At 43.2% G+C, this 16818-nt stretch overlaps 1 protein-coding gene across 6 annotated transcripts in view; it reads right to left on the reverse strand.

Moving 5' to 3' along the window:
- The window catches only part of FAT1 (FAT atypical cadherin 1), a 128176-nt gene that overhangs the window by 10654 nt on the left and 100704 nt on the right, over positions 1-16818 (reverse strand). For all 6 annotated transcript variants that reach the window (XM_041753850.1, XM_041753844.1, XM_041753846.1 and 3 more), the window contains exons 11-22: positions 16349-16545; positions 13677-13830; positions 12597-12839; positions 11368-11757; positions 9735-9949; positions 9345-9482; positions 7284-7427; positions 6453-6650; positions 5048-5849; positions 4754-4885; positions 2701-2858; positions 1635-2097 (exon numbers count right to left, since the gene is read on the reverse strand). In XM_041753850.1, coding sequence (XP_041609784.1) covers positions 1635-2097; positions 2701-2858; positions 4754-4885; positions 5048-5849; positions 6453-6650; positions 7284-7427; positions 9345-9482; positions 9735-9949; positions 11368-11757; positions 12597-12839; positions 13677-13830; positions 16349-16545 — 3234 coding nt within the window. The remainder of the gene's footprint in view (positions 1-1634; positions 2098-2700; positions 2859-4753; positions 4886-5047; positions 5850-6452; positions 6651-7283; positions 7428-9344; positions 9483-9734; positions 9950-11367; positions 11758-12596; positions 12840-13676; positions 13831-16348; positions 16546-16818) is intronic.

Raw genomic sequence — 16818 nt, forward strand, 5'->3', positions numbered from 1 at the left:
CGCCACCCAGGGATCCCCTGGTTTTTACTTTTAAAAGAAGCATTAGGGGGTGCCTGGGTGGCTCAGTTGGTTAAGCATCTGCCTTAGGCTCAGATCGTGATGCCAGGGTCCTGGGATCAAGCCCCACATTGGGTTCTCCGCTCAGCAGGGAATCTGCTTCTCCCCTGACCCCCAGCTTGTGCTCAGTCTCAAATAAAATGAGAGAGAGAGAGAGAAGTCTTAATTCTCTGAGACCCGTAGAAGTTAGTAAGATTCCCATTCCCTCTGGATAAAATGTTGTCAGAATCAATAAGATAGAACTCCCACTGTTGGTATAACCAAAACACAACGAGCTGCAGAAAGAACTCCTAATTAGCTTTAGTTAGTCATAATTTATGTGAGGTTACTGGGCCAAGCTGAGAGAGCAGGGAAAAACAGTCCTTTATTTGAGCGACCTTGCAGACTGACAATACTTACTACTGAACAGCCTAATTTATTTGCAGCTCACACACTTTTGAAGGCTGAGATCATAATGTAAAAAGCCCTCGGAAGACCACGAGCAACCATCAAGGAAAAGGGATTATCATATTTGTCCAAAGGAGCATAAAGAATGTCAGACTCTTGCAAAGACTGTGTGACATGGGACAGAGCACGGGGTAGACCTTTTCCCAGTGTCTGTCTTTGGGGAAGATGGCAGGACTGCACTTTCCTGCTCTCTCTGAAGTTGGGCACGGCTGTCCAAGTTTCTTTCTTTGGCCAACGACGTGACCCTGTGAGCTAGAAACTCGACAAGCCAGTATGTGGCTGTCACATCCCCGTCCTCCTCATGGTAGCTTCCTTTAGCCTCACCCCTGAGGGAGTCAAGGAGGACAGCGTCCTCGCTGGCCCACCTTGGACATGTGATACGAGCACAGTACGACTTCCATGCGGAGTATTACTGTGGGGATAACCTGTCCTGTTCTTTGCATGCAATATCACAAATACTTCCCAAAGAAAGTTAAGAAAAAGCCGAATCCTTTGAAATCCCTCTGATGTGCTATTCTCATTTTGCTCTATTTATCAGGTAGCATGACTGTCCTTTCCTAACACCTATTACTGGTATGGGAACAAACGGGGCCAGGTTACAAAAAACGAAAACTCTCCTATGCTAAGGCTTCAAGGATAGGACTGGCGACACCTCAGGAGGGTTCAAGGCATTCTGGGAAACCATATGGCATTTATAGCAAAACCAGCAGCCCCTAGGTGCTGAGCCAGCAGGTCAAAGCAGGCACCAAGAAGGACTAAGTGTACAATTCTGAGTCCCACTGGGCCAACGTCTACGTGGTTGGAAGGATGTGCAAAAATGATTAAGGACCAAGAAGCAGAGTTGGCTGTGGATTGCCCGTGGTTCCCGGTGCGGAATGACAAGTGTCTGGACATAAATCCTATCAAAGCACCTGCTGTGTGTCTACAGAAGCTCGGCCTGTGAAAACCCGCCCCCTCCAGCCTGGCTGTGGGGAAGCATCCTGAGTCAAGCCCTGCCCTGGGACCCCTCAATTCCAATACTGACCAAAGTATCTGACACCATCTGGCTGCGAAGGAAAAAACGAAAAGACCTGAGGAACTTCACGTGTCTAGCCACAAAACGCTTTGAAGATGACTAACACGAAGCCTACCTCCTGTAGGTGATGGATGGCAGATGCCTCCGTTCTGGCAAGGGCTGCTGGAGCAGTCTTCCGTAGCTGTTAGCAAGCACCCAGGAGAGACGTCCACCCATTCTTCAACGTGAGCGTAGCTTCTTGGTTTGTTATTTAAGGGGAGCTCCTGCCCATTCAAATAAATGGAGTCCATACAGCCCCTGAAACCGTTACCGACTTGGGCGCTTCTTCCATGCCTCGTGCCTTGCTGACGGATATGGCCACCGAAAAACACATGGTTGTCCAGGTTTAGGGTTTTCAGAGTCCCAGGGGCTGTGCCTGATGCAGTGTGGACCTGGTCCAGAACCAGCCTAGCGTAGTTTCCATTCACTTCCAGAGACACTGCATGCCACAGCCCATCATTGACCTGAATGCTCTGAACGGACACAATTCCGGGGCCGCTGCCACAGTCAAATTTGTACTGTAGCCTTCCGTTATGAATCTGTGATAACAACAATTACCATTCACATTACTCTCTCAGAACCTTCCGTTCTGAACTCTGATCACACATCTAAAGGAGAGGTATGTTTAGCTGCTGAAGGAGAGGCTGTGCATTTAGGCACCACAGCACACATGCTCATCTGATCACTGCACACAGCCTGAGAAAAGTGCCAAATGCACATCCAAAAAGCATCATGGGATTCACCAACCATTAACTGTTAACTGAAAAACCACCAAAAATATATTATCAGGTACAATCAAAAGTGAATCATGAATTGAAAAAAAGATCATTACCACTTACAAGCACTTGTGAATGCTTTCTATAAACTCCCTATAACATTAATTAATAAGATGTAATACCAATTTTTAGAGTTTGAATGTTAATGTCACATGACCTAAAAACGTGAGGAACAGTAGCATTTCTATGCTACTGCAGAGAAAAAAAGAGCTCTTTAACCCAAAAGTCTTAAACTTAAGAGAGGTACCAAGGAGCTATTTAAAATGTGGAATAAAACCATTTCCCTTAATTTTGTTTTCAAAAATGGACAATGTGAATATAAAATGGTATTTTGTGTTTTTAAAGTCTTCAAGTACAAAAATATACCTCCAAGATGCTGTAGTCGGTCCCACGTGCGTACATCACAACTGCATGCGCCGAGTATGTTCTGAGCCTCATGGTCAGTTTCATCTCCAATTTGTTTTCATTTTCCATTAGACGGTATTTCACAAAGCTGTTTCCAGTAAATGTTACAGATGAACTCCCTGTGAATCACAAAGAAGAAAACATAAATCAGAACCAAGTTGAAGCATATCTGTAAAAGTGAGATTTTCCCCCAACACTGACGCACATTTTTATTTAAGGTTAAAACATTATGAAATCCAATTCAATGGAAAATGTCTATTTGCTTCAATAAAAAGGAAAGCATAACTGGATTTCCTTTTGGAAGAAAATTAGACTCCTGTATCAGAGAGAAATGAATTCTAAAACAACGAAATACCTAAATATAAAAATGTTCAATACAAAATGAGAAGACAATTGAGAAAAATATTTACAGTTTCAGGTGGTTTGGGGAAACTTTTCAAGGAAGATATAATCCCCAGTCTCCAAAAATGTTGAAAATAGTATCACTCTCCAGAGGTGGAAATGGTATGTAAAGTTATACAGAACTGACAAAAATTAAATTTCAAAATGACAAGAGATACTGTAAACTAATCAAAACATCAGTACTACACAGTGGGATGGAGATAATGTTCACGCTCACAGAACACACGGAATGTTCTACATACAGAAGACAAGAAACAGACAAATAACCCCGACAAGCAAGCAAAGAATACAAACAGGCCAATCCAAGAGAGGGAGTGCTAGTAGGAATAAATAAGACTTTCACAAGAATCTGGAAAAATGCAAACTAAAGTAACTAGATAGCATTTCATGCCTGCTGGATGGGGAATTTATTTTTTAATTGAAAGCCTTACATTGGCAAGAGAATGGGGAGTGAGACCACCACACACGACTGCAAGGGAACTGGTGTAACTTTCTGGGGAAACTAACATAATGGTATATTTAAAAATGTAGTTAATCTGATGCTACAAATCCTAGTTTAGAAATAAATTATACTATAAAATAAAAGCACCAATAAGACTATTACGTATAAAAAGTACTTTAAAAAAAAAAATTGAGAGCAGCCCCAGTGGCTCAGCGGTTTAGCGCTGCCTTCAGCCCAGGGCGGGATTCTGGGGACCCAGGATCGAGTCCCATGTCGGGCTCCCTGCATGGAGCCTGCTTCTCCCTCTGCCTGTATCTCTGCCTCTGTTTCTCAAATAAATAAAATCTTTTAAAAAATGAAATGAAATGAAATAAATGAAATAAGTAAAATAAAATAAAACAAAATAAAATTAATTAATTAATTGAGGGCAGCCCCAGTGGCTCAGCGGTTTAATGCTGCCTTCAGCCCAGGGCGTGATCCTGGAGACCTGGGATCGAGTCCCGCATCGGGCTCCCTGCACAGAGCCTGCTTCTCCCTCTGCCTGTGTCTCTGCTTCTCTGTCTCTCATGAAAAAATAAAATAGAATCTTTAAAAAAAATAAAAAATTGAAGTATAACTAACAATGTTGTATGAGTTTCAGGAGTACCACACTATAATTCAACAACTCTGTCCATTCCTGAGCACCTCACCGTGATTAACTGTAGACAAGGATTCATTTTTAACACAAGCAAACATCTTTACAAGCTCGAGCTCTATAAACAAGGAAAATGTCAAATAAACTAAGGTACAGCCACACTCAAAAGCATGAGGCTTCCGTGCGTGGATGTGGGAAGATGCCCACAACATACAGTAAGCCACAGTAAAAGCAAGCAGACTGTGAGATGTGGTAACTTTTTGAAGAATGTGAGAAAAAAAGCACACCAAATGTGTACATATGGGACCACATGTTGATATGAGCACGATCAGAGAAGAAGAGCCTCCCTCGTAACTCGGGGGTGTTATTACATGTAAGAGGAAGGAAAAGTTACTACGGCTCCTCAATCATTTGTATGCTTGACCTGTAAGGAATACACTTTACAGTACCTGTCAACCCCAATAAAGAAAACGATGGCAAGAAACACTGAAAGCGACTTTTAGAAATAGAAGCACGCTTCCTTACTGAACTCTTACCTGGGCACTGACCGAACCGGCCCCCCGGGCAGACGCAGGTGTATCTGTCCTCTCCGGGGTCAGTGATGCACTCAGATCCCTCTGGGCATGGACTGTCTTCACATCCGTGATGGACAAGGGGGCATCTTCCCTCTGTTTAAAAAAAAAAAAAAAAAAAAGAGAGAGAGAGAAGGGGGCGGAAACTAATTAACAGAAATTTCAAGAAAATGATCATTATTTCGTTACTGTGTAGCCTTTAGAGGCTGTACATGAAGTGATCTGTGCCACCTACTATCGGATACTCATGTGTGTTACCTGTGCAGAGACACACAGCTGTTCTGTGGTGGCGCGGAGTCACGAAACTCAGTCTGGCCGTGCTATGCGTGGACATAACGTTTTCATCCACGGTTACCTTCTCGTCACAGAATTTCCATGGGCAATCCAGTCCTGCACACAGCTTCTGGAATACATCCAAGATCCTAACACCAATGATTTCCTCAATGTCGGTCACGGAAGAATTAATCTTGTGCAGGAGCTGTTTTGTTGAAACGTGGGCACCACCTGATTTCTCTACAAAGAGTAAGACATCCAGATGTGGATGAGGTTCAGAGGGCTGCAAACTAACAATCTGTATGTCGTTCCTCCTTGCACCCAAGATGTTCCGTAAGGCTCGCTGGAAGTTGCGCCAGTAGTCGCCAACAAACTCCTCCGGAGTGAGATTGGCAAAGCGGATGGCAATGGTGTGGTTCAGCATCTCCTGTGTTATCTGTCGGATGTGCACTGTGATGTCCGCCACCGTTGTAAACTTCCCATCGGTGACGCTGATGTTGAGAAGGTACTGCCCTATGTCTAGTTTTTTGTGTGCTATCAGCTTGCCCCCTGTGCTGGAAACAGAGAAGAGCTTGTCCATCTGGGGATCGAGACTGTAGCTTAAAGTGTCATACACGTCTTGGTCTGTTGCATGAATCTTCCCAATGACACCCCCTGAGTATTCCTCTCCAAAAGCAGTAATGAAAATTTCTAGTGGTAAGATTGCGGGTGGGTAGATGCTCTCCTCAATGACCTTAATGTCAATATAGGTCAGAGATGACAACTGAGGCTTTCCATTATCTGCCACCTAGGAGGAAATGAAACAAAACAAGCTTTGTCTATGTCATTGTTTACAACTTCTTTATTTTTAAAAGATTTATTTTATTTTATTTCTTTGTTCATGAGAGACATAGAGAGGCAGAGACACAGGTAGAGGGAGAAACACGCTCCCTGTGGGGAGCCCAATAATATGGGACTCGATCCCAGGAGCCTGGGATCACGACTGGAGCCGAAGGTGGACGCTCAACCACTGAGCCACCCGGGCATCCCTGTTTACAACTTCTTAATAAAAATATATTTACGTTATTCACACTTTAAAAAATGACCGATTATTACTTATTTCTCCATTTCTTATTTCCTATCAAGGAAAAGGATAAATACTTCCTCGTGGCCCTTTTGCTAATTCATAAGGAAGGTCAGCTCCACCAATGTGTATGATCAAGTAACCCAATGAATAAATCAGCCCCCTCACAGTGCCCTGGGATAAAAACAAAGGTGTGGCAAACAAACAAACAAGACAGTTCTATTCATTTTGTTTTCTCATGAAAGTAAGCTATTCACATACAAGAAGACAGCCGCCAAAGGAACGCTCCTCCAGGAATCCACAATAACATCACAAGGACTTTCGTACCTTAACATGCAGTAGATAACGATCTTTCACTTTCCTCTTTATGGTCCCTGACGTCAGGAGGACCCCCTGCTGGTTAACGTCAAATGCTCCATCATCATTCCCACTCACAATGGTGAAAAAGAAGGGCGGGCCATTATGAGAGGAGTCCTTGTCGGTCACGATCAGCTGCAGTACACTGAAGCCCACAGGCTTATTTTCCTGGAGGGTCAAAAAAAAACGAAAAACAAAAAACCCACGATTTTCAACAAAACTAAAGCTATGTGGTAGCAGACACAGGCAAGTTTTCTAGAACATGAAGTATACTAAAAACAAGGCCTGGTTGCTGCTCCATTTGGCAGGAAGAGAGAGAAGAGGAGCTGCTGCTGGTGGTGGTGGTGGTGTTGGTGGCGAAGAGAAAGAGGTGAAGGGAAATGGAGAAGAGAAAGGGGTGAAGGGAAAGGCAGGGGTTCGGAGACCAGAGGGGAAGGGATGTATAAGAAAGGATGCATGGGGAGCAGAAGCGCAAGAAAGATGGAGTAGGAGCAGGGGAGACGAGGGAGGAGGTGAATTAGATACTCTGATGCTTCTCAAATACAGGACAGCAGAAAATAAGATTAAGGATCAAGCTAGTGAGAATCTTAAAAAGCACAAAAAGAAGAGAGAAAAGCTTGGCTGTTATCTTGAAAATGCTCAGCTCTTAGTATTGATGGACTAATTTTATTTACTCTTCTCATTTTCCTAAAAAGTAATCTTTGGAAAAGATAGGTACTTCAAATGAACAACTGAGGCCAACAGAAGAACTCGTTTCAAAAGGGATGTGTTGGAGGAACACCGTCAGCACCCCAAGATTACCTGGATAATCACACTGTAGTTTCCCTTGGAGAAGACGGGAGCATTGTCGTTGACGTCTGACACGTCGATGTTCACGGTGGTTGTGTTGACCCTGGGTGGACTGCCGTTATCAGACGCCTGAACTGTGAGTGTGTAACCTGAAATCTTTTCGGACACAAGACAGAGAGAACACATGTCCACCTCACAAGGCCCAAGAACAGGCCCGGAAGGGCAGATCTGAGTACCCGTCCTCACTTGCTCTGTCTCGCACGTGGGCAACTCCCCAGCCTACAAACAAGCACACTGCAAGTACCTACAGGATGGGACATATTCGCTCAACAGGAAAAGTTAGCGATGGTGGTTAGATTCCCTGATGCCTCTTGAAACATACTCATTCCATTAAAGCTTTCTAACTTTAAAACCGATTAACGGAAGTCATAAAAGAGATAATATAATGAGAAAAGTGTTGGCAGAGCTCAAAGGCTGTTGCTTTTGCAGTAACAGGGTTGGCAAGTTTCTCTAAGACCCAAAGAGGACTGTGAGCCAAAAGCTGAGGGAAGATGCTTTCCACCCCCGAGGGCTTACTCATCTTCAACACCAGACACTCCGCATCAGCCTCCCCCATCACTCAAAGTAGCCAACTGTCTAAACCCCTCAGGACGGTTCTTCGTGACCCCCTGTACAAAGGCCGTGGCATCGAGTGAGGCGCATTCTGTCCTAGGGTAGTTAAGCTCCCCCTGTTAAGCTCCCTCCTCCAGTAGGAGAGTTGGAAGAAGCCAGAAAGCCGGTTCAATCCCAGAGTATGTTCTGCAGAGTAAGCCCTGCAAGACGCTCCAACAGGCAAGGGCAATGCCTGGGACACACGACACACCATCGCACTAGACATCCGCACGCTGAAGGTGCGGACAAGCACGTCAGTAACCAACACTACGTGCTCTTCGGCCAGCAGTGCAGCAACTGCTAGCCTAACAGCGGTGGCTCCCTAAGCCTCCTGCAAAGTCCTTGCTCAAAAGTAACAGGTCACAACAGGAATGAAGGAACTGAGACTTGAGCTCATCACCGTCTCCCCAATTCCTCTGGTCTTAGCTTTACCTGTTATTGTTCTGGAACGACACTCTATTATCGCCAATGTCCTTTCAATTCACTTCCAGATTTTGGGACCTCTCCAGGCAGCTCCCTGTGTGTGGGCGGAGGTGCGGCCGGCTTTCCCTCGGTTGCTCACATTTACCTCACTGCCCCACTGCCTCCAGAATCCTCTCCAGAGGCCTGTGCCATTATCTGTAGTTCCAGCTTTCAGGTTTCTGGAGTAAAATCTCCAAATACTGGCTGAAAGCTTTTCCTTACACGTGCCGTCTGCCACCAACCGCCCCACGGAAGAGCAGAGGCCGGGCCTCTCCCAGGGCCAGCTCACAGCCTCACGCGGCCGGCCCCCTGGATCCGGGGTGCCCAGCCACAGCCCACGGGCACCACGGCCTCCTCCCTTCAGGCCAGGCCCCTGCAGCCCCCAGTCCGGGCCTGGCGCAGGTCTGCCCTCCTCGCACGGGGACCCACCCCTGGACGGTGACAACCAGGCTTGCAAATACTCGGTGCCACCCCACTGCCTGCAGTGTCCAGTCCGAGCCTCTGATTTGCCCCCAGCCCCCCTTTCTTGGTAGGACTCCTCTACTCCAGTGCAGCCTAAAGGGTTCACCTAAACGTACAGCGTGTCCTTTCCCTCCACGCAGTTCCTCACAGGGACTCCCCTTCTCTCAGCGACTATAGTTTTCTGAGTCTCTGCCATTACCGAAAACCCAGCAACTGGCTCCATGAAGCTCCCCCCAACACTGGAGGCAACACAAGTTTCTCCCTGAATATAAACTTTTACTCCAAACTCCTACCAGTCAGTCTGAAACACGTCTGACGTTCCTGAGATTTTCATACTGGAAATGCTTTCCAACTGTGCCTTGTTTGTCAGGGCCCGAACAAGGCTGGTTCCTACCCTTCTCATACTTCCCCATCGTGTCACAGAGGGGGGCACGCAAGGAACATCTCTGTCCAGGTTTGGTAATCAGTAAACAATTTAAGCCACACTTTTGCACATACCGTTTCCCGGTCTAGAAGCTTGGTCACTTTCACTTCTCCCTTGGCAGGGTCAATCGTAAATGGACTTCCTTGGTTGCCATCTATGATCGAATAGCGGATGCGGCTGTTGGAGGGCCCATCAGTATCATCAGCCATGACCTAGGAAACACCACACTGATGCTCAGGAGACAGCTAAGGAAGGGACTGGCGTCTAAGCCAATCTCTGCTATCAACAGCTAGCTATTACAAGGCAATCATTTACCACAGAGTCACTCATCGACTGGGAGAACAGATGACATTTCACAACTTCCAATTATTTTCGAGTAAGGCCACAACAAAAACTGGATCGATCCTCCTGAAATTTCTTGCAAAGTCCCAAAAGAAGAACACGGCAGGGGAGAAAATACACACCGTGATGACCGACTGCTCGAGAAGGGCATCCTCGCTGATCACTGCCGTGTAGGTGTCTTGGCTGAACACGGGGGAGTTGTCGTTGATATCGGTGACGTTGATGTTCACAGTTGCCACATCACTCAGGGAAGGCGTACCTCCGTCAGTGGCTTCTACAGTCAGGTAATATTCATGGGAGCTTTCATAATCCAGATTCTCAATGATAAATATGGCCCCTGTAAGAGAAAAGCCAAATGACGTCCGGGACTTTCAAATGCCACCACTTTCTCCCACTGTGCTGGAGACACACTGCTAAACAAACCATTTCTGCTTCAGAAGTTACTTATCCTCTATGTATGTTTTCTAACTTCTTAATTCAGCAATTACAAATCAGGAAGTTGCGAATCCCTGGGTCTTATTCATGTCTCTGTGATATTTAAATGGCTCTCCAGTCAACGCTACATCCCACATCCCACCATAAAAATGTTTTTATTTCTTCTCCCTTCTAAACCACAGTTTACTACAGATGTCACTCTATTAACCTAAAAAGGAAAACATAAGAATTCTATTCTTTGGCCTTTCTTTTCTTTTTCTGTTTTTCTTTTATAGAAATGTACATCTCTTTTTTCTATCTCCAGAGTAACTACTTACATCTTGTCATTAAAAACAGAATCCCTGGGACGCCTGGGTGTCTCAGTGGTTGAGCATCTGCCTTCGGCTCAGGTCATGATCCCACGTCCTGGGATCGAATCCCGCAGCAGGCTCCCTTTAGGGAGGCTGCTTCTCCCTCTGCCTATGTCTCTGCCTCTTTCTGTTGTGTCTTTCATGAATTAATTTTTTAAAGTTAAAAAAAAAAAAAAACCACAAAAGACAGAATCCTTTTTTTTTTTAGGTCAGAATCCTTTTTTGATTTAATAATTTCCTGAGCATCCTTCCTTATAGCTCACCCTACAAAGGAGCCCTAAAAAATAATAATTCTATGATTATTTGTGCATTAAAAGTACATTTTAAAGTAGTATCATCACACACCTACTCTTCATCTGGAATGGTCACACACAAATACAGCTTGAATGAAGTGACTTTTTACAACGTTTGAAGACTTCTAGCTCTTTTAGACCACAGGTCAACAAGACAGTGAAAGTGTTTACGCAGCAGGAGTCAATAGCTCCTAGGACTCTTGACCTTGTCGATAGTCATTCAGTGTGGTTAAAAGTACTTCAGCTATTCTATCTAACGAGCATAATGAAGACGTCAATTTTAATGAGTTATCAGATGCCTCCTATAGCAACTAAGATCAAAGAGGTCGAAGCTACTGTTTGGCTTAAGAAGCTACCTTCACATGGCTTCAATATGGGAGAGAACAAGGGGCCACTACACAAGATCCTCTACAATCTTCTACTCTTTATCTTTACTAATTTACTACATCTGACATCTTGACTGAATTACTCGTGTGCGATACTTTAATTTTCCACTTAAAAGTTCTAAACCACTTTGAATCCCACTTAAACCATCAACACAAAGAAAACCTGAGTTTTATCTTTTTAGGGTATCTAACTGCTGATTTATGTCTGCCGCTTTGTATCACGTAGAGTGCTGAGCCATCCAGCCTTTGGAGCAGAATAAAGGGCTTCCTCTCATTTACAGGGTAGGTTACCTGTTTTAGAATCTATGCTGAATTTTCCATGTTCATTTCCACTTATTATCGAGTAGGTGATTTCTGCATTTGCTTCAATATCCCGACTGGCTGCGTACACTTGAAGAACTTCTGTTCCGATGAGAATGTCCTCAGACACGGTGGCACCATATTCACGGTATTCAAACACGGGTGGGTTGTCGTTGATATCCAAAACTGACACAACAAGAGTGCCAGTTGCTGTCAACCTCCTTGGGAGACCTTGATCTACAGCTTTCAAAGTAAGGGTGTACACTGCCTGCAGTTCTCTATCCAAGGGCTTTTCTAACTGAATGATTCCAGATAGTTCATTAATGGAGAACTGCCCATCAGCAGAGTTGATGAGTGAGTAGGAGATCTTCCGATTCAGTCCTGGTAACACATGACAGACATCACATCAGATCGTTTGATTTCAAGGAATTTAAACAATTAAAAAAAAAAAAACATGTAGTGTGTTTTAAAAGGGAAAATGCTAACACATGTTCCTAGACATTCTTAGGACTATGATCTTTAAAAAGCAAACGTTTCCATTAAAAATTGACTAATTTAAATATAACTTCATCATTATCTGGCTTTTTAAGACTGTGTTCTACAGGAATGTCTGCTATAATACCCAGCAGCTCTTTTACAAGAAAGTCTATTATTTAGCATCAGTGTCAAAGATCTGAGAAGTAACATTTTTGTTAGTGCTCTAATTCTTCCGTACTAGTAGGACTTAAGAAATTATTTTTATTCTCTGCTACAGAAATGTTAGAAACATGTATCCTAGAGCATTATACTCTCCATAAAAATTGCGAAAGGTCTGTAAAACTCTAATAATGTAACATCACTTCTGTTCTATTTCCACATTAAAATTTCTACATCACTAAATCGTTTATTCACAAAATAACACTTCACTTAATTAATTCAAATGGATATGAAAATCAATTAATAGAGTCACTAACCATAATTTTAGGGATACCACAGATGTCTTAAAATTTTAAGTACATCGGGCACAATTTTGAAACTTGAGATATTCATTAAAAATGTAGACTTTTTTAATGAATTCATGATTCTAAAGAGTTCATTCTACTTTTAATGCTGAGGAATTAAATAATACAAGTTATTCAATATGCCTAACATAAGATAAGCTAAAGAGACTGAACTTGAGATGTGTTTTGGCCCAGAGGTCCCTATGATCTTAGAGCATGGCTTAAAGGCAAGAGCATCACCTAGACCCCCTGCGTCAGCGTCTGTGGCCTGCACTCTGGTCAGCGGCGTCCCGGGCTCTGTGTTCTCGAACACGGTGATGGTGTACAGGTCGGCGGAGAATTCAGGGGCATTATCATTCACGTCTTCTACCGTGAGCATGATATTTGCTTCACAGAATCTGCCCCCTCCATCTGTGGCCTTGACGAGAAGGTTATACACTTCTTGCTCCTCACGATCAAGAGGGGCTAATGTTTTCAGTTCACCTAAGAACAAATCAAAAATAAATGGATTTACCTGAAATTTAAGATGTGAACTGCAAATGCACCTCCTGTGTCTTCTCCTTTCCTCTTACAGTGACAGAATTTTGAAGGCACCGTTTTATCAGTGACAGGAGTAAACAGCTGCAGGAACCCAGAGAGATCCAGGTTTCCAGACCCTGCTGGGTGCTGGCTCTTCACATCATAAAGACTTTGAGGCTAGGACCTCTCAGGTTATATATAATGTCAAAGAAACACACACACACTCCGAAAAAGCGCTACCTAACTTGCCAAATTTAAAACATTTTTAAATTGACTCATAGCCTCATATGTTCACAATTAGTTCTGGGGGTGGAGCTGCGAAAAAACTGTTACTTGGACTCCCGACTTTAACAAGACACCAAATTGTAAGAGGGAAAGCAATCTTAAAGATTTAAATACAAATAGAATACCATTAATAAAATACCATTAATCATTTTAGAGTATGCTAAATTATTAATGCATGCCCATGAATTCAAGAAAACTATATACAAAATGGATGAAGCAGAAAGTTTGAGATATTCTTAAATTTCTGAATTACTTTTAAAAAAAGAAGTTGATATTAATCTAAATTTTAAATCCTTGGTTCAAGTGGGTGATACTGTTAATTTAATTTTTTTTGTCTCACCCCACATTTTACACACAAAGCTGTGTAGATTTCTAAAAGATGCCAATTTTGTAATATCAGAGTAAATTTTACAGGAACAAAATGTAATTTCAAATTTCACACGTGACCTAAAACCACCCACATGTATGAGATGACTTTGTTGAAACAGTTAATTTTGCCCCAAGTCCCATCTTTACCTGTGTCTGGATTTAGTTTGAATTTTTCTGCACCTGGACCAAACAATGTGTAAGTAATTTCTGCGTTGGAGCGGATGTCTGCATCTGTAGCGGACACCTGCATGATCAGCTTCCCAGGAAAGGCATCTTCTGGAATCGTGTCTGAGTATAAAGTCTACAAAGATTTTAAGCAATATTGTAAACATAAGACATTAAGTTAAGGTTAAAATGACTTGCCAAGGGAGTAAGAGGAAAAAAAAATCATTTAACTTCTGTCATAGAAAACATGGGAAATGACAAAATTTAAAATCCACAGAGCTGTTTCTCTTATGTTAAACACATTTAAAACAAAAATATAAGAAATGAAATAGATTTATAAGAAATATGATTTTATAAGAAAACGGGTTTTTCTTAAACACATTTAAAACAAAAAGGAGTCATGAAACAGGTAACAACTCCTCTGTATCCCTGGAACAGTCTAACTTGACATTTAACTAGAGAATTCTGAATACTTGAGTATCTGAGTTGGTTTCATGTTTACCTTAAATTCTTGTAAGTAGTATTCCATAGTTAACCAAAAATTAGGAGAGTAAATGCCTGTTACATCATGTCTACTTCATTTCGATACAGGAAATTTATTATTTGCAATCTTTCCTAACACATGATCAGATAATTGCAGTTGAGAGATCTTCATGTCACGGGAGAAATCAAAGAATCCCCAAAGGCCCCCCGGGGTGGGGGCAAGTGATGCTGGGACCAGGGCTCTTCTGCTACCCTTCCCTCCCCATCTGACCGAACTCAAACATAATAAATGGCTATTTCCAGTTCCAACTAATTAGAAATTCATGCCATAAACCAAAACATAAGACAAACAGGTTAAGATTTTGTTAACTTTTTAACATGAGCTCAAATTTGAGGTAAACTACATTTTATGGCTCATGAAACAGGATATTTTGCAATACCGATGATTTCAAATGATCTAATGTTCTTTTATTATTCCCAAAGATGACAAGGCATCATATCCAAGTAATATGCCAAGTGTTAAAAACACACACACACATTTATTTTCTCTAAGACACACACAGCCAGCATCCTCTCCCCTCCCCCCCCCCCCCACCCACACGAAATACTACTGCCAAAAAAGTCTCCATGTGGGTTGGAGTGAACACCTCATCCCTCTGGAGCTCCCCCTTCCCTCCTGATTGTGCTGTATCCCCGGAGCACGGCTCTGTCCCCTCCACAGCTGCGACTCTGCCCCCATCCTCCCCCCCTTTTTTAAGGCCATTTAATGCCTCACTCTCCCCAGCCCTCCCCTCATCTTCCACCCTTCTTTCCTTGGAATCTCCTCTTCCTTTGGGGGCCAAAGCTATATACTTATGAACACACACCCTCCCCAAAGTCAGGCAACCATCTACATCAGGATCCCGAGCCCACTGCCTCCAAAGCCCATCTTGAGCCTCCAAGTTCTGTTCCACATCTCCATCATCCGCTTAGCAGCCACACCTGTACTTGCTGCTGTCCCGCCTCCTAAAACTACCCCCACCCCTCATGGAGGAAAGGAAATACCCCTATGTACACTCTTTGTCCCTTTTTGTTATTAGCCTCTCACGCAGACTCCACTGTCAGGGATCCATGCAAACTGCCGGTTTATGGATCTGTCCCTAATCTCCACCTGCATCCCTGCTGTCTCTACAAGTCTACAAAACCTGGAATGTCCCATTACCTTATAATTAAGGAGTCTGAGAGGAACACAACATGCCTCCTCTCAAACCAACTCCACCCCAGGCTTGTATCTTTGGTCTTTCTCCCTCACTCCTGGAGGAAATAGCAGAGGCAATCCTGATCTGACATGCGTGCCATTCTGTCACATGCAGGCAGCACCAAGGGATCAGCTTGTCCTCTGCTCTGTCTTCTGTCCCTACTCCTTTTGCTGCCACTGCCTGCCTTACTACCCCCTGCTCTCACTCGTGCTAGCCCTTATGCACACGACACCACCAAACTCCTCTTCTGTAAGGAACTCTTTGTTCCTGTCATCTCCACCTTTCAAATACAAAAGGATTTGAGTCTCTATTATCTCTAGGATCGAGTCCCTATTATCTGTAGGATCAAGTCCCAGTTCCTCTGCTTATCTAACCACTACCTCCCAAAGGCTGCACTGCTCCTCACACACTGGCTGCAGGGCACAGCTGCTTCAGTGCTCACCTTGCAGCCTTGGATGGGAAGAGCTCCTCTTTCGGTTATTTGTTCTCATGTTAAGTGGGATCCACAGCTACAGAAGCACATTCATTAACCTCTTAGTTTCTCTGGCATGTAGAAGGGCAAGGGCCCCCAAAACCAGCTTGTTAAAGCAAAAGGAGCTTTGTATATGATCTACTAATCGGGTGTTTCCTCCAAATAATCTCATCCCCCAATAAAGGGAATGAAAACTTCACGGAACAATTTAAGAGTTAAACACAACTGGAACCCTGTCCAACATTTACAGTATGTTTGAGATTTTTAAACTACTTAGCATTCCCCAAAATAGTTCCAGAGCTAATCCAACTCTTGACCCACTGAACACTCCTCTGCCTCAACAATAAGAGGTTTAAAATGTGAAATGTGTCCGAATTATACCTAGAAGCACATGACAGTCCTACTTAAACGGGTTAGGAAATAAATTCAAATTCATAATATATAAAGATAGAAGAGCCTACCTTTTCACAAATTGGACTGTTGTCATTTGCATCAAGAACTTTCACTTCAACTATGGCTTTTGATGAGAAGGTCCCATCAGTTGCTGTGATAGTCAGAAGATAATTGTCCCTTTTTTCCCTGTCTAGAGGTTTCTTCACATAGACCTTCCATTCATTCTGTACATTTTCAATAGCAAACTGGCCCAAAGGATCTCCTCCTATTAATAAACCAATGGAGGAGGAGGACAAATTTGTTGAAATAAGGAAAGATGTAAGTAACTGCAGAAATAAGCTGCACAAAATATATATAATGTTATGGTTTAAAAGAATTAATGGTTTTTAAAACAATTATTACATTTAAATTTGGTATATTGCCTTTCCCACTTACCATCCGCACCCCAAAATCAAGGCATTAAAATGTATATTGAAACAAAGCAGTAAGCTAAATAAAATGTAAAGCCTACTAAACAATACTTTAGCCTATATTAGCC

The sequence above is a fragment of the Vulpes lagopus genome, chromosome 4 (assembly GCF_018345385.1).
Source record: "Vulpes lagopus strain Blue_001 chromosome 4, ASM1834538v1, whole genome shotgun sequence".
In the NCBI taxonomy this organism is placed as follows: domain Eukaryota; kingdom Metazoa; phylum Chordata; class Mammalia; order Carnivora; family Canidae; genus Vulpes; species Vulpes lagopus.